Source organism: Cyrtonyx montezumae, unplaced genomic scaffold, assembly GCF_038088225.1.
Source record: "Cyrtonyx montezumae isolate F1298 unplaced genomic scaffold, pur_monq_1.0 scaffold_7, whole genome shotgun sequence".
Lineage (NCBI taxonomy): Eukaryota > Metazoa > Chordata > Aves > Galliformes > Odontophoridae > Cyrtonyx > Cyrtonyx montezumae.
The window spans coordinates 9,356,978-9,381,633 of NW_027072078.1; the positions used below are offsets into that span (position 1 = coordinate 9,356,978).

At 39.7% G+C, this 24,656-nt stretch overlaps 2 protein-coding genes across 4 annotated transcripts in view; both read right to left on the minus strand.

The window, feature by feature from the left end:
- STK17B (serine/threonine kinase 17b) overlaps window positions 1-2,515 on the minus strand; it is a 93,964-nt gene extending 91,449 nt beyond the window's left edge. The window contains exon 1 of the mRNA XM_065750616.1: window positions 2,505-2,515. The gene's annotated coding sequence lies outside the window, so the exon portion shown is untranslated. The remainder of the gene's footprint in view (window positions 1-2,504) is intronic.
- Window positions 1-24,656, minus strand: part of HECW2 (HECT, C2 and WW domain containing E3 ubiquitin protein ligase 2) — a 171,626-nt gene that overhangs the window by 66,352 nt on the left and 80,618 nt on the right. For 2 of the 3 annotated variants that reach the window (XM_065750608.1, XM_065750609.1), the window contains exon 3: window positions 6,543-6,650. In XM_065750608.1, the coding sequence (XP_065606680.1) occupies window positions 6,543-6,650 (108 nt within the window). Of the gene's footprint in view, window positions 1-6,542; window positions 6,651-13,363; window positions 13,693-24,656 lie in introns of those variants that run through there. The other variant, XM_065750610.1, reaches the window with a different exon arrangement.

The window sequence follows — 24,656 nt, forward strand, 5'->3', positions numbered from 1 at the left end:
TGGTCTCTCCTCACTTAACTGCTTCAAAGGCAACTACAGAGCAAGATCTGCTGAAGTAACAGCCCACCAACCTGGCCTTGCACCCGTGCTCACTTTGCTGCAACCCTGAAACACTTATTTATAGTCACAAGCACTGTCTATTATATTCCACCTTGGCCAAGTGTTTAATTATAATCTAACCTTCATAATAAAATACCTTAGTATTATGCGCTTAAGGAAGTCAACAAGGCTTGTCATAAATTGCAAAAAAAAACCACAAGACATGATCCTATTTCAATTGTGATAATCAAAAATAACTTCTAAGAGATAACAGACATAAATTGCAAAAGTATAATAAAAAGTATTTCCATCTTGATGAACGGGATTATAAATAGAGCTGTGACAATAATTATGAGAAACACAGCCCAGCCAGACTACTGAGAGGGCACTGGTTACACAATGCCACCCAGACCCAGGCCTCCATGTCAGGATAACATGACCTTTACAATTTAAATTAAACCCTCAAAATTTATACGCTGGGTAAAAGTAATGATTTATTTTGATAGAATACTCATTAACATTGACCACTGACCGATGTTTTGGAACTGTGCTCCTATCTCTACCAGACAATAACAACTGCTCTAGAGCACCTTTAAAAACTAAAAGCACACAGAGTTCCATTACAAAACCCATTAGTTTTTTTCAGCCTCTCTTAGTACTTTTAAGCAGAAAAGAGGGCGGGGATCTTACACTGCTAACTGCAAATTACATCAAGTTTCAGACTCCATTCCCTATTTTTATAAAACTTATAATTTCATTGAAATAAGGACTGAATACAGAGAACTCTAAATAAAACTTCACTTGTAACATTATTTCAGTGTAATTCAAACACACGTGTCAGCACTACACTTTCTGAATATATCTCAGTCATGCCACAAAACTGAGATTTTGAGGACAAAATAGAAACAGTCTGTGCAGTTACCACATCTGAGCACTGCAGTGTGGCACCAGAAGGGATTTAACCACAAACATCCCAAGAGTGATCTGGAAATGACTGATGTGACGAGACTGGCAGTGTCTGGATGAATCCCAACAGCTGCCACTACGAATTATTGTTCAAGATGTGAAGAAAACATATGCAAATTGATATGCTTAATTCTACTCACAGTAATGACTATGACATCAACACTATAAATAATAGCAAACACGTTACACTGCAAGTAGGTGAAGGTGTTTCTTGTGGATACTGTAATTAATACACGTGGGTCCTCAGCTGTAACTGATAAAAGTAAGTCAGTGAGATTCCATGGCTCAATCCAGGAAACCCAGTCTCAAAGGAGGCTCTTAGCCATGGCCGTACTAATAAACTGAGCAGGATTGCAGTATGAATTAAAATACAAGCACAAAACCAACTATACCACACAACAGCCATTGAGCACCTCTGACACTTCTGTGCTGGAGCTGTATGGACAGACACAAGCCATACTGGGCCACTTGCACCCAGCAGCTTAAAATAGGTTCTGGCCTGTTTTACCTACTAGTACATCTGCAGCTTTAAACTCCTAGGGACTTTACAACTGCGGCAGTTCATAAGCACTGGAGTTACTTGTTGCCTGACAGTGACTGTACTATATTGAATCTCCCTCCTGTAGCAATTCCACAACACAACCTGTCCTTATTGCCCACATTGCAGACTTAGAAGCTGCAGTTTCTAAATGAGCAGCAGCTTGCAGCAGCTTGTATCAGCTAGTCTGCAGAAAACTCAAGCTTCCTTTCAAATGCTTTCTCTATCACCAAGATTTCCCCACAAGTCATTTCACTCTATCTTTCTGCTAGCTCTGTTCTCCATAAGGAATGCCATCACCTCCATTCCAACACAACTGAAAAAGGACAGCCAGAGAAACTCTCCATCATGTTATCAGCACTCCTGGAACAATCGCAGCCTCTCCTGCACTAGAGAATAATGGTCTTGAGTCTTATGTCATGATAAATATCTGATGATCATAACAAGCACAAAAGCATGAAGCTGTGTTGCACCTTCCCAGTGTTGCTACCAATTCATACTAAGACACCTTGAACTTGTCCTTTCATTTCAAAGAAAAAGGAAGAAAACTGCAGAGCTCTGGTCATGTCTACCAATCCTTCTGTAGTTGATACAGCAAACAATTTGAGACAGCAATCTAGTGAGTCATTGTTTTCCCTCCCTCACATTCAAGCAAACCTCGAAGCAGAAAGTTTTAGAGTCACATCTATTATGTAAGGAAACACCATCTCAGGCACACTGATGCTCAGATTCACCTTGTTGAGTCCCTAAAGTGACAAAGATCCTTTTCATGCCCACAGTGCACTTTGGGTCCATTCCCAGGTAAAAGAAAGAGGAGAGCCTGCCTCTGCAGTCCTGAGCCAGTCACTTTCTCTAGAGGTGATAGCTTAAGGACATCAGCTGCTTTTGACAGTGAGCTGGACTTGGAAACTTATTTTCTTTCCTTTTTGTGTAATCTTTTCTTTCCCCACTCCTCAATCACTCCCCTCAGAGGTTGCTCACATTTCGGGAATACATTAACTTGATCTCATTATTTCACTGTTCATTCCTTTGATTCTCTCCTCTGTACAGAGTCTACAGACTTTTTTACGTCAATTTTTGTCTAAAGCATGTGAGAGTTTTCTTTGATCATCCTCGTTTGGCTAATTGGGCATGCTTCAGGGGGAATTCATGCTGGTTTTTAGTATGAAAATGATGAGATCCTCCCCGCCCTTCTTTCTGTGGGCTGTCTGATTTGAATAGAGGAGATAGTATTTACAAGTTATTTGCTTGGGAACTAGGAGATACTGAATCCATGGGGAAAGATTTATGAGGAATAAGCCAAATGACTGAAAAACTGAGTTACAGGACTGCAGATACGTAACAACATAAAATTCAGGACAGAAGCTTGAACAAGACTTAACTTTAAACATAAGCAAAAATTCCAAAGACTCCAGTGAAACTATTAAGAAGTTCAAAATGATCCTTATAGAAAAACAGCTTCCTAAACTAAGGTGTAAGATGCTTTTTCTACAAGATAGAAATCTGAGTATTTCAGAGAGTCTAAGGCCCAATACAGTTGACTCACATGGATTAACATTAAGGCAATTAAAACAGAAATACTCTTGCTACAAGCAATTTGGTTGCATATGGCTTGTTAGCAAGGCTGCCATCCTCTGCACTTTGCCCTGCAGAGATCTTACATTATGAATAAGACAGGCAATGCCCCTGAGTTCTGACACCACCAGGGAAAAATGCAACCAAATCCTCTGAGAAAATATGCATGCTGATTGACCTCAGCTCATCATTCAACATTAGTAACTTCAGCTTAGACACTTTTCTTGCAAAAAAGACAGACAATTTCAAGCGAGATTCATTTATCCTGGGATTAGGATGGACATCAGTTTGAATATGAGTCAGCAAGTGACCTCACTGCAATTACAGCAAAGCAGCTAACAGGCTGGGTCATGAGGTGTGCGACCAGTAGATAGATGGAAATCATTATCTTCCTCTGCTTGGTGCTGGCAATGTTAAGGACATGCCCAAAAAATTATACCTAGTTTTGAGTCCCTCGAGTTCAAGAGCATGGAAAAAACAGAGAGGGGATGCCAGAGGGCTGCAAGGATGGTTTAGATTGAGAACAAATGACCAGTGAGAAGACTCTGAACCATCTGGTCTTCTTTAGTCTGGTGAAGAGGAAGTTGAGGCAAAATCTAAGTGTAGCTCACACTCTGAGATGCAGTTACATAGACAACGAACTCTTCCCAGTTTTATCAGAAGATTTTAAAAGGCGCCACAGCCCCATATGTAAGCTTCAGAGATTCAGACTGGATATCAGCAAATGTATTTTTTAACTGGAAAAAACTAGTGCTATGGAAGCATCCTAAAGCACGTATGAAATATGTGCCCCTGAAGGTTTTCAAGACTACTTCAAAAACCATAGCAGACCAGGTGAAGTGATGGTGGTTGCCCTACTTTGAGCAGAAGATTGGATCAGTGACCTTCAGAGGTCCTTTCCAGCCAGCATTTCAATGCTGTGATTAGTCTCCCACTCAGTTTATTTTGATCTACTCACATACTTTGTCCATCCTTTTCCTGCAGACACTGTTGCTGAATCTGGGACTGTACTTCCAGTTGTTCCCTGCACTCCTAGCGAAGTACTGTTGAACTGATAATGTTCTGCTTTATGTCATTACTAAGAGGAGTAAATAAGACAAATCCCTAATTCCAAGACCTGTGACTGATATATTCTGCCTCTTGGAAACAATATTCCTGAGCACAAGATATCTACAACTGAAAAGTTCTTCCTAAAATTTGAACAATAATGGCAGGTTAATGGGTAAGAGAAACCTTAATTCCAATAACTGGGGACATTTTCAATGGGAATATTAGCCTTCCATTGGCCTCCCCCTCTTGCTATGACAGTGCTATACAGAAGACAGGTTATATTAGCACAATGGTGGGTTAGAGCCTAACATAGAGCTATATTCATGTCCACAGCTGGCACAGGCTGGGGATCATTATTGCCTACAGAGCATAGTGATAACCCAAATAGCACTGTCATTCCCACACTCATCTGGAGCTACACAGCAGCAACAACTCCACTGAACTGTGCAACAACCTGCTGCAACTACGATTTAGTGATCTGAGGAATTAAAACCACATAATAATAAAAAAAGAATGGCTACATATAATTGCAACAGAGATGCTTCTCCCACTAGACGCTGAAAGAAAAAGCTGCTGAGTAAAGTGTTGCACATCTGTGGAGGCCTTCAGTTTGGAAAGTGGAATTAGAAACTTATTAAGCACATCAGTGCAATTTTTGGCTTCTCACTAGAAGCACAAGTGTCACTGGTGAAATCCTCATGGTCATGATATATGCCGTAGCAACATACGCTCATAAACATTCTTTTTTTACAGATCTCAGCTGCTGCACAATTGCTTGTCTTTTCTTCAAAGTATGGCAGCAAGTATCCTAATTAGTAAAGCTACCCATGATCAAGCAACACATAATCTGTACTCCTGCATGCTTCATACCGGTTGCAAAGCGTGTTGCAGTTAACACTGCTAGTTCTAGGTTACTCACAAGAACTAAAAACATTGTTCAAGAGCATCACCTTCACACATTGCGCTCTTTGTATCTTGTTAGTTTCTATGGAAATAAATAGGAGGCATTACTTTCAGAGCAACTTACGTACAAGAAGGAAGAGGCAAAGAACTCCTCTAACATAGCTTTTAATTTAGTTTAAGACTACTGTCTTTGACACCAGGAAAGTTAATTATTTTCTTTGATCCTCGTTATTTTCCTGATCTTCATCCGTTCAACAATTTCCTCCTGTAGTGAAATCCTATTTTGACTTTATCCTATTATATTTGATTAAAGATTTTTTTAAATGTTAAAATATGTGTTGTGTAATGCATAATTTAACTTGGCAAGATTCAACGATGGCCTCTAGAAATAAGAACTTCTAATAATTACTTATAGCACAGGGAACCTGGCCCAACATTTTTAGAAATACATGTATTGCTGTATATCAGTCAATGAGAAGAAAAATTTTTGCCAAGATTTACAATTAGAAGCACTGCAGTGTACACTAAAGTAAAAGAGTGGGTGTGTGTGTATATATATATATATTCTAATTTATAACTTAATATTTACTGTGAGGCTAAACAGGTGGTATAACAACTCACAGCTCTTTTAGGACTGATTGCCACTTTGATGCTACACTTAACAGGGTTTTCAACAAGCTCATATACAGCATTCTAGAATTAAAGAATCCAATTTCATAAGGGGATCGTATACTTCAGATCATAAAATAACAGTTTTATATTAAACCCCCTTCAAAAAAAAAATTTTTTTAAACACATACCACAGCAGCTTAGCTTACTGCAAGTCCTGGTAATCTAACAAAGTGGCTTAGCACTCGGATTTGAACCTTGACTACCAAAAATTACTGCAGAGCTCTGCTGAAGGTCTGCTTATTTCAGTCACACCAAGGCTCTCAGTATTCCAAAACTGCTCAGTGGATTTTTCAGTGTAATGAAACTTCAGCTGAGAAGTCCTACTGCAACAGGACAGAAGGCTGGAAATTCCCAGCAAGAAATCTAACCTTAATACCTACAAACATAAGCAAACACCACCACCTTATTATCCTTTCTTCATGTCCACTAATATTAACGTCTTGTCCAGATGAAATTTGAAACTTCCTGGTAAGGGACTTCATCTTTCAATGTATATATACTACATAACATTGCACAAGGCAACTTTTTGCTCTCTTGAAGTGAAGTACACTGTCCAAGAACATCCCTAGAATACAAATGCAATTCTGAACTCTATTTTTTTTAGTCAATATTTCATGATTGGTTTTGTAATATGCTTTTTGTGATGTGCAGCAAATACACTGACATATGCTACCCCTTAGAGAAATCTGTTCAATCCCTTAGATTTGTCAGAGTTTGACAAAATGGCCATCAAGCACTATCCTGCTGGCACGCCTTGACATAATTGGCATGTTTGCCCATTGGATAGATAGGTACTCACATTCCATAAAATAGGGACCAGGTTCAATTCTCCACACAATTTGGCCTTTTTGTGTGCCAGTCACTCCCCGATTCTTAGAATCCCAGAAATTGGCTGGAGAGTTCTCATCTGTAAGAAGAAAAAATATATACATTATCATGTAGTATTTATAAAAGCAGGGTGGTTTTTTTCTGTTTATTGTTTAGTTTGAGAGGCCCAGAAACACACACACACACACAAAAATAAAAAAAAGGTTAAACTAAGAAACAAAAAATAAATGGCTTCTCTTTTACAGTAGGTAGATAGATCACTTCATGCAGACTTCGCAGACATACAAAGAGTCAAAGTAAATATATGGTTTCCTGTAAGAGGCAAACTGCCAAGATAAAGCATTAAATTCCATAACTTTTCTACCTCAATAGACAGGCTCATGGGAAGGTATAGTTGACTGCAACTTCATCATGGACTTGCGACACTATTTCATATGATGTTCTTGTTCCATGATGTGAAAATCTATTATTTGCTAGATTTTTCTCAGTGATATACAGAACTGCAACTTGAGGTATCAGAACTTCCTTAACTTTTTAAAGTATTGCTACATTTCGGGAACTGGAGAGAATATTTACATACATACACCAAAAAATATGATATATTCAATTTCCTAGCCAGCGTTGTTACCTACTAGTGAACTTAAGTCCTAAAGGAAGAATTGTCATTTAATAAGCCAGAAACACAAATGAGCGAAACAAATGAGAGAAATAAACTCCAAAGAGAACTTAAGAGCAAACAGTAAGTCCCTGAAGATTAGTTCGTCAGTATCAATATTTTTTCTTCCCTAAGAAACTCATTTGTCCCAACAGTAACAAAAACAGGTCATTGAGTTTCACTTACCAGCCTGTGCTCAGAAACTCAGAATGCTATTTGAATGAAACACAAACAGAGGGAGAAGCTGTTTGAAAGGGCTCAAAGATTATGACGACCCAGAGGAAACTGACATAAATACAACTTCTTTCGTACAGGAAGTTCTTTGGAAGCCAGCAACATAACATGTTAAAAGTGCATTTATGAAGTAGCTTCATAATCAGACAAATATACCTTCTGCCTCAAATACAACATCCTCCTTTCTTCAGTGGCACTCAGAAGCCCTGACTATTAATAAATAAGTAAAATTCTTGTTTTATTACACAAATTTGTATGCATTCTGCAATCTTAAAAAGATTTCACCAAAAACTTAAGGCTACTGTAGCTTTGTTCAAGAAGCTCTTATCCAATCAAGTACATTTTCTTTGATAAGAAGTCCCACATAAACAAAACTAAAGAACTGTTATCTATGTTTTCAAAAGCCATACACTATTTATGAAAGAAAAAATCAACAACAGAGCTTTGTTACTCTTAATTTAAAAATACAGTGTGGAGCAGAACCTTTCATTAACTCTCACCTGACCCTCCTCTGACCCAGCTCCATGCCTTCCCTTGGGCCCTGTCACTGTCACCAGACAGCAGAGCTCAGCATGGCTACGTGGAACTGCAGCCACCACAAGTTTTTCCTCAGCCTGTTCTGCTCTGGGCTGAACAAACCAGGAAGCTCAGCTGCTCCTCACACACCGGGCCCTCAGTCCCTTTTCCTTTGTAGCCCTCCTTTGGACGCCCTCTAATAGCTTCAAGTCCCTCCTACACTGCTGAATCCAAACCCACAGCCCATGCTCAAGGAGAGGCTGCACAGCACAGAGCACAGCCAGACAATCCCTTCTCTCAGCCAGCTCTAGTACCATCAGGCTTAACTTTCCATGAGGACTTCACACTCCACAAAGGCAAGCACACAGGCAATAAAAACTTACAGCATGCATGGTTATCTTCACCACTTCAAAATAAACAAACAAATAAATAATCATACCATAATCAATGAATAATCATTCAACATGTTTTTCTTTTTTTCAAAGCTAGATAAATTCTAAAAGTACAGCCTGTAAAGCATCCCAGGAGCCTCAAAGATCTGTGAACTCAGCTTGCAATAACACTAACACAAGCAACATGCTGTTGACCTGGTTGGGTTTTCTTTGTTACTGGGTTGGTTTCCTTGTGGTTTTTTTTCTGAATGTGCCTTTTTATCCCAAGGCCCCAATCTATTCTTCCATGGCTATATCTCATGCTTCCCCAGAGTGCTAGTTTAATGTCTAGCATATTTCCATTAGTGTCTCCTCCGGTTCACTACACAGACTTTAACAAATTACACATCACTACCAAAAGCAAACAGATTCTCAGAAAATTCCAGGGATGTTTCCAACACAAGTAGTTTTAAATTATTCAATGTTCTCATTACATCTAGGTAAATAAAAATGTATCTGAATATTTTCTTTTTAACTCACCAAGAAAGTTTGAAACCATGAAATAAGGACTTAATTGCAAGATTTCCAACACTTCCGCTACAATCAATTGTTCCTTGTCTTTTAATATTGATAACTAAATATTAATATTGATAACTAAATAAAGTCAACAGAAATCTTTACAGGGACAGCAGTGAGATTCAGAAAAGGTCCTACAAGGCAAGCATCAAATTCTGAGCTGGCAGTTACACGATGGCAGCACATTTTCTAAAAAATTAATTAATAAGATTCAACACTTGAAGTGCCTGGATTTTCAGTTCCAAAAATCCAGAAATAGTCTCCTTTGCAGTAACGAAGACTAAATCATTGATGCTCTGCCCACAGGCACACTGCCATTGCAACAGAAGGTGGTAGAGATGGATGGATGAAAAATGCTGACAGATCTCTGCCTGACAGCAATCCAATCAAATTACGAAATTTATTTTGAAAAGCTTTGATTTTCTCCTGAAACAGCTGGTTTTTTTCTACATGCATGAAGTTATTCACATGGAAAAAAACTATCGTTATTCTGTTATTTACATGGAAAAATAACTTTGAATCTCAGAACATGGGTTTTTTTTTAAAAAGGAACCAAACAGCAAAAGCAATCAAATAGCATGAAAACACTGAAGCAGACAGTAGTGCAGAAATTTGCCTATCAATGCTGTAATAAAAAGGTAAAGCAGTGATAAACAATACTCAGATATGGGGAGGGGAAAAGTGTTTGAGAGCACAAAAAGCAGAATGCCAAAATTACCACTACTTCATCACTCCTCAAAATCCTATATATATCCCCCAGGGAACCTCAACTCTAAAACATTCTGGTCCCCTTTTAGCTGGTAATTGTTGCTGTTTGTGAAACTGGCTGCTGTTCTAGAATCTGGGCCAAAGAGTAGATAAAAATATCTGTTCCCAGAACATGAAATACGAAAAAAAAATAGCATCCTTCTGCACTGGTATCTTGTCCTGTTGGTCTACGCTTCTGAAAGAAATAAAACAATGGAAGACCCACAGTATTATTTTATCTTCTATAAACACAAAATATTACAGAAAGTATCTAATTTCTCACCATGCTGCAAGCCCGGTAAAAATTAGTATAAATAGAATAATTTACGATGCTCTACAATGAAAAGTGGGTGATCATAAAAAAATATCCCTGTTCAGACTCTGCACTGCCTAGTGCTCTTTTCAGATTACTGAGAAGCAAACTTGTTCAGAGTAATAATGTTCTCTCTTTCAGCATTCACCATCTTTACAAAACTGTTTAAGGTAAGTAAGGTAACAACTATATGTCTGACAGCCCCAGCTTGAGCTGTCCATGCCAGCGGTGCAATTCTCCCCACGGCCCCAACTTTGCCCTAACATGACTATAGCTGGGATGCAGCTCCTCCCAACATCTGTCAATTCAGTATGGCTATATTAAGTGCAAAGCTATATACAAGAACTGAGCAGCTCAACGAAAGAAGAAGGCATCATTTTAACATAATGAGTTAGCACAACAAAATGGCACTCATGCAAGAGAAAGAGCCACAGGAAGATCCTGTACGTTCATGACAGGATACGTGGCTCCACCAGTGCAAAGCAGAGAGTAAGGACCATCTCCCAACACTTTCTAACACAGCCCCAGATGTCAGCAGCCATCTCCGTTGCAAGGATGCATCTCTGGTTCCTGTTTGACCTGCTCAGAAGGACCTCCAAGTCCTTTCCTGAAAGTTGCTTTGCAGCCAGTCAGCTTCATACTGGTGTCATGAGCTGCAAGACCTGGTCATGACCCTCTTGTTTCACCCATTTCTCCATCCTGTTGAGCTCCACCCGAATGGCAGCACAAGTGGCTGGTTTATCAGTTCAATAGGAACTAGCAGTTCCTGCCAGTTTTCTACTATCTGCATCCTTCCAGGATGTCTAACAGCATAGGCCCCAGCATCACCTGGTACATCACCACTGCTCAGCCCTGATGGATTTTGTGCTGCTGATCACAATATGTTCAAATGCAGCAGCTTAACCAGTTGTCAACCCACCTCATCACCCACATTTTAGCCTGTATTCCATCAGTCTGTCTATGCAAACATTATGCAAACAGCACAGAAAACCCTGCTAAAGTCAGCATTTGATGTAAGGAACCAGGATTATGTCGAGTTTCCATTTCATTCTGTGTCTCAACATTTTTGATATTTTTGTGTAAGGAAGATTTTTCACTATTTCTGTCTAATAAAAAAGATGTATTTCTGAAATCCATCACCTCAGAGTCTCTTCATGTAGTACAGACTTACAAACAAATAAAATGTGTTCTAAGAGCGGTACGCAAAACAAGTAAAAAAATAAGAATTGCCTCTGGTGATTACTAAAGCTAGTCTGAGAGCCCCAGTGTACAGACTGCTCTGGTGCAAACCAATGTTCATTTCTGGGCCCAGCATATGTAGTCACTAGGACTAGGCTGAGTGATAAAAGGCTTGTTTCCACAAACACAGAGGACTTCTATTCTTTAAAAAAAAAAAAAAAAAAAAAAGATAAGACAAACAAACAAAAACCATTAAAGAAGTTACTAACTTCTACGTGGAAATAACGTGCATTTATTGCACAGGAAAAAAAATAAACTGTTCCCTACAGTGATCCAGAAGTATCAAAGTTTTGGATGTTTCTCTCTTCTCTGCAACATAATAACCGCATGCATCAGTACAGTTTAGGGAATGACCTGCTGACAAGGAGATCTGCAGAAGGACCTGGGTGTCCTGGTGGGCAACAGGTTGGCCAGGAGCCAACAGTGTGCCCCTGTGGCCAAAAGAAGGCCAATAGTGTCCTGAGATGCATTAAAAAAAGCACGGCCAGCAGGTTGAGGGAGGCGATCCTACCTCTCCTACTCTGTCCTGCTGAGGCCACATTTAAACCTACTGCATCCAGTTCTGAGCTCCCTGTTTCAAAAAAGATCTCCTAGAAGGAGTTCTGTACTAAACTCTATGCAGAATAACTTATTTACGTAAGGGCGATGGAGCACTGGAACAGACTGCCCAGAGAGGCTGTGGAGTAGACTGCTTCTATAGAGTTACTCAAGATCCAGCCAGGCACCTACCCATGCAATCTATTGTACAGTGCCTGCTTTAGCAGAGTGGTTGGGCACGATGATCTCAACGTGCCCCCCAACCCCTGCAATTCTATAATTCTGTAACACAAAGATGTTTTAATGCAGAGCTCAGAGGGAAGGTAATTCTAAAGAGATTCAGAATATCACTGAGAGGATTTAATTATACACTGTGTTATATTATTCATATTTCAATATTGTATATGGGTCTTCTAATTCACTAATCTTGAAATCCATCCTGCTCAGTTCAGAAGAGATCAATCATTTGGTAACACCATTGTATTCCCCCGTAATTCTGTGGAAATCTTCTTTGGGGTTTACCTCCTAAACTCTGATTTTTATCCCCTTCTGGAAGATATTTTATATAAAACCTTTTTAAGTGGCTGTATAATATATTCTTAATTTTAAAAATTAAGTTCTGATTGACAAAATTTAACCACTTAGCATTTTAGGTTAACTTTAATAAATTTTTGGACACTGAAAATCATGCATTACCAAGGAGGGAAGGGGGGTATACACTCAGCCTACTGATACTTCTAAAGATTATTTCTCTTGTCAGATGTTCTCTTTTTGTGTCCATCAGAGGAGCTGGAAGGCTTGTGGGTAAAAAGACTTCATTTTGTCTAGAGCTGACATTCAGTGATTTGACACCAGTTTCTCTCCTAAGCATACTGCTTTAAATTATCATCCTTGAGCTGTTTTACTATATCATTTTTCTCAGTCTTTAAAAGCAACAGGATTGTAGTTAACTTGCACTGTAGAATAACTCTGAACTGAATTTTGAGTCAAGCATCAGGATGTTTCTATGATGGCACCTTTTGTGAAAAACAGAAGTCTGATTCTCAACCCTGCTGCCACTAAGTGCACTCAACTTTTCATTGTGAGCAAACGGTTGCAAGCAATAAAACAGATGGTCACAAAAATGTAAAGTTAACAGTATTATAACAGAGAGCACTGTGTATCTTAAGCAATTGACTGGGAACAAGCAAATAACACAGGATTTTGTGCCATTTTTATCACTTTGGTACAATTTTAATTCTACGAAGGAATAAAAAGCTGGACACATTTAAAGAAGATAAGTTTTTATCAACTGAGGCCTCAATCCCTTCCTGTAAAGTCACTAAACAAATTAGCACTTGCAAGCAGAGTGTTTGTTGTAAACCATTATTAGAATAAATCGCATTTTAGCAACTCATTTAAAATACTGTCCTATAACCAAATGTTAACTCAATGTATTAACTCACAGCCAATGGTCTGTGAAACTCACTTAAGTCCCAGACTCACTTTGTGAACAGCTCACAGGCTTTCTACAGGAACCAGAGGATCTTTCACAGAAGATGGCACTGGCATATGCAACACATTGACAAAATTAGATCAACACTTAGTAGACAGTCTAGCCTTACCTGGCCATTCCAAAGGGTATGTGCAGATCCTAAGCTGCATACCTCCATTTGAATCCAACAAACCAGAGAACTAAAAAAGACCTGTTTTTACAGGATGAATCCTAAAGGTAGCATTCTTGTTTCTAATCACAAACAGTATTTTCTACACAAGTTGCCTTTTGCAGCCAGGTTGTGCAGCTCAGCTCTGGACACTTCAGCTCTGCATTAACACTGCTGCAGTCACTGCTTCTCTGCTCTTTTCTTCACGTCATTTTAAGGAGAGGTTTTCAGAAGAATGTCCACAAACTCCCAGGCTGTTTGGAGCAGTTGCACGCAACTGTCTGCCTCTTCCCCTTTAATCAAGGGTTTATCAGGTTTCCAATAGCCAATGTTATAATGCATCAAGTACTATGTCCTTCCAGCAAAGCTATTTGTAGCCACTCCCATCCGGAGGGTACAGGAAGCAAAAAGCCCATCCTCCCTGCACTTCCTTCCCTGCCTTTTCCACGGGAGGATACCAAAGCACAGACCACAGTGCATCCACCAGGGAAAGGCTGGTGTATGCAGAGGGATTTTTAGATCCTAGAGATGTCAGCGAGGCCAGCACAGTGAGAAATGCAGCAGGAGCTCACAGAAGTGCAGGCCTTCATTTACTCAGTACCTCCCTTGTTCTATAATCCAGGTTATTTTCAGGAAGAGCAGACTGCTTGTGACAGCAGCTGGGGTGAAGCTACCCTCCGCCCAGGAAAACTGCCCACTGGGCACTCCTGGGCAGGACACCATGCACTGCCATTCCTCCTTCTCCTCTCACAGGCTGGTAGATGCCGCTCCAGCACAGGGTTGGAACAAGGCTTTTCTGTGCCAGATGCTCTGACTTCCCCAGCCTTCTTTCCTGGTGGATGCCAGTGGCTTCTTCAGTTCATAGCAAGGATACAGACTGGGCCAAAGCAGCCCCAGGATGGCGCAAACAGATAGGGCACTTCGATGTCATTTTTGAAGTAGGGTTCAAGCACTACAGCAGGTGCCCAGACCTGCTCTGTCTGGAGATAGAGCCCTTGGCAGCGCACAACATTTTGTGCAATAAGATGCTCATGAAGGACTATGTTAAAGCTCTCAGAGCTGATTTTATTTTTCCCATGTGAAAATTGGACAACAAAAAACACAATAAGAAAAATAACACATTCATACTTATTTCTGCTCAGCATGAAGACTTTCCAAGAAATGTTTCCAATCCCAGAAATTAAGATAGACTTTGTGCTAATAGAGAAGTGGAAGCTGCTCTCATATTTCATGTTCCTTTGAGCACCACAAGGGGACAAAAGGGGAGAGAACACCAGAAGCAATCTACTGCAAGAGAAATTTAAAACTGTTTCTAACTCAGTGGCTGCAAAGCTTTGAATGCTCACAGAGCAACTCCCAAAAGGTGAGAGAAGTCCTTGGGCAGTCCAGCTGCATCCACAAGTGTTCCCCATGACTGCCTTTACACCAAACATGCTACATTGCTGACAGTTTACATCCAAATACTATACAACTAAAACTTCTCGTATTGAAGTTTAAATTGATGGAGTAGTAAGCAGTGATCTTTGATCTCATTTTCATACAGTCTTTATCTTGAGAACGTAAAACAGATCATTTCCTTTCTAGAGTTTTATCTATTGCTTCCCTCTCTATATACGTGAGGAACACTTCAGCTCTGGGATCAGAACAGCTCCACGCACTCTCTTGCAATGTGATATCTGAAGGGACAGCAGCAACTCAAAGTATTAATTATTAACCACAATGCCAGTCAAGAGAAAGACACTGAAGGAAGCCCACAAGTTTACAGACATATCACAGAGCACAATGGCAGGAATAAAGTGCAATTTCACTCCTCTGTATTCAAAGTAAAGACACCAGTTAAATTCAAAGTGTTCAAAGACAAAAATAAATCCTTTCACCCATCTCCTTGGCAAAAGTTCAAAAGCATTAACAATAGGAAGGAAATGACCTCAAGTTTAATCTCTTTCCTGAAAATCTTACTAATCCCCTTCCACGAAGTGATTCACATTCCATTCTTGTTATGCTTCAGGTGTTGGCTTCCACATGTGCAAGACCAATGCCGCCGGTGCTCCCCCCACAGCGTGGGATCCTGAGCAGCCCCAGCTGCAGCTGGAAGCCCAACCCCACACAGCCCCTGCATGCAGTGCTCGGGTTGCCTGTAATGCATAGACACACAGACATGGAGCCACAGGGAGTGGGAATGTCTCCCACCCTACTAAAAAGGCCATTACGTTCCCTGTAAAATGCAATGCCTGGTTTCCTCTTTTAGATTGCATATTTGGGTTCATTTTCATTTGCCTCTATTTAACTGAGGCTTTTTTCCTTCTAAAAATATGACTACATGCTTTTCTGATGTTATTTTCCTCCAGCTACAAAATTTAAAACATAAAACATAAATGTTCATTAATGTTCATTAATTTCTTACAGAAAATCTCCAAGACTCGAAACAGCCACCAGTAGGAAGAGGGTTGCTACTTTAATAGAAATTAGACAGTCATTGCAATCATTCAATCCATTCAGCTCCTATCTGACCCCTTATTTCACAGCCTACTTTTCTGTTTTCACCCCAGAATCTGTTTCCATATCAATAACCTATCAATGCAGAATCTGGCTCAAAATCATCCTTTCCATCCCTATAAAATATCTTCCCTTCTCCTGGTCCCTGTATACTGTGGCAGAGGACCTGCCTGAAAGTGACATCCTACCCAAGTGCTCCCTTGTCATCTCCCAGGCCCTCCCCTGCTTCCCACTTCTCCTAGCTTTCCTTCCTGGGCCTGCCCTCATCTTCCTCCACGCAGATGAAAGCAATTCCCTGTTATTCCCTATATCTCCTCATTTTCATAGCTGAGAACCACTAGTGAACGTGATCTTTTTTTTTTTTCTTGAGAAATTGCTCTGTACAAGGAGCCATATATAGGGAAGATAAAATGTAGGATTAAAAGCCTGGTGAAGCAGAGAGAAGGAAAAACGAACATAATTTTTTTGAGAGGGAAACCAGGAAAAGAAGGTACCTAAAGCCCAAAGGAACATGCAACAGTGAGAAAAAGGAAAGAAAAAGTTAACACTTTAAAAAAAAGATGCATTTCAGGAATGTCAGCATCACATGGATCAAGTAAGAAAATACACTGTTCCCCTAACCACACATCTAGTTATTCTGCTTGACCTCCTGCAGAGTTGGGTCTTATCTCCCCAGTAAATCTATCTTCACAATGACCTTAAACCTTTCTCAATATTCTCTTCCTTCTGACAGACACAGTTCACCACCACAACCACAAATACATCCATAGCAGCCTGAAGAGAAGCAACATTCAGCAAAAATACACACAGTGTCTCTTGTTTAATGGGTGTTTGATTGCAACTTTCTAATCACAGGTGTAAAAACTTTTTTCTGGTTTGCTATTAACAAATATACTTATTTAACAAATATATTTATTTAACAGCTCCTGTGTCAAGGCAATGTCAATTACAACACGCAAAGTAAAGGTGATTACTATCTGTTTTTACTGGTAGTAAACCTAACAAAAAGGAAAAAATGTGTGTACAAGTCTCTTGCGGGCCCGGTAGCCTAGAGTGTGAGTATTCGGTGAAGGTAGAAACATAATCCATGTGTTAAATAACCATAAAATATCATTAGTGTGCTAGATGATGTCAAAGATGAATTTAAAAATAATCTAAACTTTTATTTCTGTGTCATATTCAATCTGCCAATCTACGTTTATTGTGGCATGTTTTTCATCTCCCCTCTTGACTACAGCCACATATGGCATTAGATAAGCCCCTGTTTGCTGACAGTGCATAGGCTGCTGAGCTTGCTTGAGCTGCATGCAGGAAAGGATTGCAGCTCCTTGGGAATAAAGGGTATGCACTTCTATCTGCAACAACACAGTCATCACAAGCCTTTGCCAGAAACACGAGAAAACGTAACACAGTATTCCCAGTGTGGAAGATATACCAGCAAAGTTGGGCTTTTGTCCATACTGCCTATCCTGACCTCAGATAAATTCTGTTGATAGATAAACACTACCAACAGAAACACAGTTTTGCTAGCACAGCTGCACTTAAACAGAGGGCTTTCTCTAGAATGACTGAGTTTGTAAAGAACTCAAGTTACCTCACAGCCAGAGGAAAAAGTGAGATGTCATTTAACTCATGGCCTTCGTGTTGTTCTTTATAGAAAAGCAGCACATGCTCATGCACGCAAGTACCCGATACAAAATATATCCACACATTTTCCTATTACAAACTTAGCTGTAAAAAGAGGCTTTCCTTGTGGAACTGTCAAGCAAATTCAACTAACATAACAGAGAGGCCTTAAAATACAGTCAAGATGAATGCGTTCTCCTTTTATTTTTGTTTGCAAATCTAAAAATAAAATTCCATTTTGAACCACTGTAAAGCATACACCTGCTCTGTCAGTCATACACATCACTGAAATGCACATGTTTAGAAAGCAGAGAAGATCTTTAAGAGAGATCTTTATAACAAACACATGTTTTTAGTGTGTGTTTTGTTAACTGCTCCAAGTTACTCTCATTCTATTTCCATCAACGACATTTTAAAATCAGATACCAGAAAACAATTATTTGGTAATTGTTCACCAAAACTCACTGAAACATTAGGCCTTAGCATCAAGTTGTTTTGCAGATTACATTTTGCATCATGCTTTATGTTGCATGTATACTTTCTGCATGAAGCAGAGTAAATTTATTACCAGCAGACATTACTGTGGATCTGCAGGGTCACCCAGAACACCTTTTCTGCCTGTCCTTTTTCTTCTTCCTTCTATATCCATTTCCTTTCTGCTCATACAGTGGAAGCAATACCCCCCCTTCTGCAAGGGACCTACCTTAAGCAAGTATCAAACCTCTTACTGCCTGTAAAATAAACTTTTAAACTCCTTGCCCTAATTAGCAGGAGCCAAGATAGTTCTAATTAACAGAAGCCATCCTGACTCCCATGCCCTACAACTTAATAATGACACGTAATTTAAAAATTCTCCTCAATTTTGCAATTTTTAATAAGCAATGTGCTTATTTCCTTGTTTCATCTTTTCATTATAAAACTGAAATTATGATTTATTGTTAGAAACTATATTTTGTTAACAGGTTAAAAACCTTCCAAATTGATAGAAAGCAAGATCTAGCTATTGATCACCATAATCAACAACAAAGTTACAAGTCCCATTGTACAGTATTCAAGGTGCTGGAAAATTCTCAATTTCTGCAATTATATTCTATAAAACACAAGCTGAATTCACTTTAAAATTATCCATTAATGAGTTAGGGTGTTTTTCCCATTTGTATTCTAAGCCATGCATTACTGCAGAAACGTTTACATTTTAACAAGTGTCCAGAGAAGGGTCACTAAGATGATCAGAGGGCTGGAGCACTTATCCTATGAAGAAAGGTTGAGAGAACTGGGCTTGTTTAGCTTGGAGAAGAGAAGGCTCTGGGGAGACCTCACTGTGACCTTCCAGTACTTGGAGGAAGTGTATAAACAGGAGGGAGAATTGACAGTAATAGAACATGGGGGAATGGTTTTAAACTAAGACAGGGAAGAGTTAAGTTAGATATTAGGAGGAAGTTTTTCACTCAGAGGGCGGTAATGCACCAGAACAGGCTGCCCAGAAAAGCTGTGGATGCCCCATTCCTGGAGGCATTCAAGGCAAGGCTGGATGTGGCTCTGGGCAGCCTGCTCTAGCAGTTGGGAACCCTCAACATGGCAGGAGGGTTGAAACTCGATGATCTTTGTGGCCCTTTGCAGCCCAGGCCATTCTGTGACTATGAAGTGTGAGCAGTCACTCATGCTGCACTAAAGCTGAGCTCAGCCACTGCAGGTTGGGACTTTCTGCGTGCAGCACCTTGATCCAGCAGGCCCTACAGGCACTGCTGAGATACAAACACCCACCAATTCTAAACTCTACATCTGAAAAGTAACTTCAGGGTTTTTTTGCCCCTCAAAATAATGGAACTCATCAACACAAGGGCCATGCCATCAGCAGGAGCTTGCATTTCTAATCCTGAACTTGTAACTTTCAATATATAAGAGCCTCTGACCCAAATAATTCATTAGATACATATAATAACTCCAAATAAATTCTGAAGAAAAAAAATTAATTGTGCATACGCAAACTGAAAGCAAACTAAAAGGCTAAGTTTGGTAAATATATTGCTTTTCTATAACAACTCACATCCAACTCAGAAGTAAAGGAGCTGAAAGGTAGTATTACTTCTTAAACAACCCTGAAGGCACAAGGCATCCTAAATGAGCTGAATTCCCACTCACAGAGAGCTCTCAGCCATGTAATGGGAAGGAAGCGCTCCCTTGCCAGATGGTTTGCTCTGCTGACGGCCACCAAGGAGAAAGAAGACAGTCAGAAAATGGGCATAGTTGACTGAATTGTTCATGAACATGTGCCCTGTACTGGCTATGCTGAGCAGTGCTTTGTGCAGGTGAAAGCTTCAACTAGAATCAGCAAAAGATTTTATATTAAGAAATATATATTTAAAAAGATTAATTCTTCATTAGCAAGGATGTAACATTCAGAGCACAAAACATTCCGAGCTACAGAGCCAGCATCACCAAAGAGCTGACCCAGCCTTTGCACATGATGATCCATCAGCAGATTTTATTGCCAGCTAGTTGGTGGTTTCATTTTGCTATTGATAATAAATCCCTCCTTTAGGTTTCCCAACGCTCTATTTTTGTTCCTGGAATAATCAGCAAGGGAGAAAATCAGTGCCAGACACTTCTCAAGGATCTTGAAGAAACTAATTTAGCCTCTCTATCACTCCTGCTGTTTCAGCCTTTGTTTTACTTGGTGTTTATTTAGCCTTGATGCTACTTCGTTATTATTACTTATGGCTAGGGGGAAAGGACTAAAAACAAGAAGCCCTGGATGTGGTATTCCCATAGATAAAATGCACAGAAAAGAGAAGAGCTGTCCCATGTGTGGTATGCACAGCTATGGATTCAGGAAATCAGTTCAGCTTTTGCCTCTTCAAATGGTTCATGGTTTGAACCATGAAACTATTATGATGGTACAAATACAACTGGATCGGATGCCAGTAACACGGCATTCTTCAGCTACGTGTGGAGACATCAGTGAAAGGAAAGGAGGAAGTCTGCCTCCTGTATCCTCATCTTCCTTACTTCACTTTTGACTATGCTGGATAATAATCCAGCTAGCAGTTTCAAATGTTGTCCAATCAATATTCTTCTTCACCCGTTGCAGTCTCCTGACACTCATGGCATCAGTCAGCATCCCCATGGCTTGAGTCCTTTCCCACATCTAACACAAATATTTCTAAAAACGCTTTTTTTCCTTGCCCATTCCACCTAATTTCTCACTGCCTTTTACAAATCCTTGTAGTTTCTAAATTGTCAATAAAATATGTCTCTCTGCAGCACACATCACCAAAGGAGCTTGTGGGATTTAATATTTACTTAGCAGCTGATATTTATTTATATATTTTTTTGTTTACCTTCACTATCATGAGCTGCTTGAGCATCAGCACAAGCTATGCTATTGTTGTCTTTGACATTATTTGTTTTTAAGGGAATTTATTAGAAAGCCAGAGAGCTTGTGGATTGGAGTACAGAAAAATATTTTTGAACAACACTCTTGTATCACTTCTCAACCTTCCAGACATTTAAACCAAAATAAAATCCCCTAAAAAATAGAGAAAGAGCACAAGAGCATGGGTTCAAACTCAAGATAGAAATTGGCGTCAATGCTTCCTCCCTCTTGCCTTAGTTAGAGTGAACTCATTAGCTATAATACAGGGGACACCTCTGCACAAGAAGTTTCTTCTTTTGTTTTTACAAACTGCAAAACATCTAGCTTAAGTTAACAGTAATGCACTACTGTTTTATTTATATGTGTGCATGTTTGCTAAGGCACCCAAATGGCTGATAAGCAATGGTGTGGAAAACCCACAGAGGAATAATAAGTCAGCACAAAGAGAGCACATCCACGCAAACAGTGAGCAAAGGAAGGCTGTTCAAGGAATGTGCTGAATCACTCCCTTTTTCACTGCTTTTTCACAATTACCAGGTTTTTTTTGCCCTGATACACTTTCCACCTTCTCCTCACTGCATCTTGATGGCAAGATTAACTGGGAGTTTCTACATCTCTTTTAGACAATGAGCTGAGGGATTTAGTTTAGTGAGAACTTTTGGTGGTGGTTGGACTGTATGATCTTGTAAGTCTTTTCCAACCTTGATTATTTTTATGATTCTACAATCCCATGAGTTTTCCATCACTAAAAACTCTTTCAGGCTTTTCATCTCAAATGAGTTTATTCTAAAAAAATACTTAGTTCTGAACTGGCATAAAAGCAGACCTAAAAATTAGAATATTTCAGAAATTATTGAGGTCATAGCTATTATTTGCCTTCGAACGTGCTAAGATGCTTTACTGTTGTAAGTGGTATGCTGTATTCCTAGCTCTACCGGGATTCCTCCTTAAACCTGAGTCCCACTTTTAATGTAAAGATTCAGTTTAGATTTGATATAGCTATTAGTAATTAGTAGAATTATTTTATTTGATAATACACATTCATTATGAAGCCCAGTAAAGCTATAAGAAGTCCAATGTAATTTCTAAGCATTTGTTCCTAATGCTACACCTGAAGTACAGTGTTTTAAACCTTCTCAATGACATTAAGGTACACATTATTCCATTACTAATAGATAACAACGAACAGCACTACTCAAACATCCAAAGAGCAAATACCCAAGGGGCAAGCAAGCAATATACCAATATATAAAGAAAACAAAACAAAAAAAGGGAGGAAAAAACAGAAGCCTATGGCTCTACAAGTAAAATGAAACGTTTCTTATAAAAATTAATAATAATCATATTCAGATCAGTTGCATTAAACTCATTAAACTTAGTCCTGCTGACACAGTTTGTGAACTGAGTCCCTGGTACACAATTTTTAACAGTGCTGCAGTTTCTGCCTAAACCACGTGCAATTGATTACATGCAAATACCGACTAGCCCCACTCAATTTGCCCCACTGTTGAATCTGGTGTTAGCAGACTGACAAAGAATTTAACAGCATAATTAAGGAAACACTGCAGACACCAGAAGACAGCTTTTTTGGATGAGCATATGACTGAAGTCTGACCTAGTTCACTTTATAGAAGCACAACGTTTTTTTCATTCTTTTCCACCAAAGAATATAGTGTGGTTACAGATTGTATTAATATTCAAGCAGACACAAGGTAACCCAGAATAGTTCAGGGGAGCAGCACATTCTAAATTTGCAGGTACACTTTCAAAGACACTATTTTTGTGAAGTATACAGGCACGGGAAATCTAATTTGTTCTCTTCTGCCTCAGTGCCTACAAATCTGCCACATCCCTGGCCTGATTCAGGTTCCTTGGCCTGGAGCCTGTGGCTTATTTACTTGGCAGAAATTCACACGTTTTTGTCAGTTCTTTGCTGAGGAGACCAAACATGTTTTACCACAACATGCCTGATAGTTTTTCACAAAGGTTAGGAGGTGGCTGCAGCTACCTCATTTTGCTCATCTTCACTACCACACTCTGGATATGATCCCTCGTGCCTTGACCTAGAGTCACAAGCAGGTAACTGTGCTGACATGCAAGTCAACCTTGTTTTAAGCAGTATTTCTCTCACGTGTTCCTGAAAACTTAGGATCAATAATTTCTTCATAATCCTCAGGACAAATAGTTCTACTGATTTAACACCAGTGTTCCCATAAAGCATGAATATTCTGCCCTTTTGGCAGCTCATACAAGGGACGCATCAGCCGCTCCATCACCAAGCGTCTGCAGCATCCCAGCCTTGTCAGTCTCAAAGGAACTGAGAATAAATATGTAAAAAACTAACAACTAAACAGAATAGACTGTTTTTATATTGGGAAGCACAGAAGGTCACAGATCTTCGTAATATCTTGGAGAAAAACTGTAATACATATGCCATATGACACATTTTCACAAATAAACCATATATGGAAGTAAAAAGCCATCGCTATCCTAATCCTTCTTTCCTCAGAATAACTAACTCATGACCTCTTCCTTCAGAAAAGGATTTCCACTGCATTAAAACGCACGGCCAGGCCCACCGTGGAACCTGCAGCTGCAGCTCCTTACAGGTGCTTCTGTTTCACTCCAAAGGTCACATTCAAAAGCTTAGAAGCTACAGCTTCACAGTGAAGTAGCAGATACTTGCCCCCCAATAATAGAACTGCAGTGCATCTATTGCTCAATGCTGTAAGCTCCAGACAAAACACTGAAAACAACTGAGAAACCAGAGGAAGAAGTCAGCCTTATCCTCAGCTCATTCCTTGTGCACAGGCAGCAATTTCTCCAGAGCACCGCAGTTGGGTTTTGATTTCATACCTGCAATTATCCTGCCCTCCTTGTTTTGAGATGCCCTACATGCCATTTTGAACTGATGAACACATTATGATACCACCTCACTCCTTCTTTTCTGCTTGGAAAATAAATATAAATACTGCTACACATGTAATTTCTAGTTTCCATTCCTCTCACGTACCACTGGCTGTTGGCCACCTCTATATGCAAATACACGACTGCAGCAAAAGTTGTGCAAACAGCCTTTCCTCCTCCCATTGTTATAAATCCCCTGTAACAAAAAACACCAGCTGTTCAGCGAACCCCTCTTACTGTTCCACCACTCCTCAATAAAGATAAAGCTCTAACTGCACTGAAAATAACTGAAGTCTAGTACAACCTCAAGAGAGGATTAACTCTCATGCAGTACCTTGCACTCTCTTCCTTCTGTTGTGATCTAGATGAATACAGATTTTTCCAGAGAGTCTAAAATCCTGACAGCGTATGTCATCTGTCTGGGGATGTCATATTCACTGCTTGCAAGTAACACAATAAAGCAGAACAAGCTGAATAATTAGCACTGGATTCAAATTCCCAGTTCAGATCTCACTGAGATGTCAAACACAGAAGTTCAAGGTCACCTGGTTTTACTTTTAGTTTTGCTCTTTAGAGACAAAATCCCAAAACAAGAAGTTTGCTGCTGTCTTCCTTGCTTTTGTCCCTAAATTACTGCGTAATTCTTGGGAAGACAAGAAAAATCCCAAAGGCTCATCCACCTACTGCATTAGGCATGTATATGTTACCAAAATGGTGTCCTCTTACTTATTTTTAAACCAAGCATTTAGGATTTCCACCAGCTGTCAATGCACTGAGTCAGCAGAGCCTCATGCAGAGAAACTCCCGGGACTCCCGCACCCCCAAACGAATGCTGGGCTGCAGACTTCT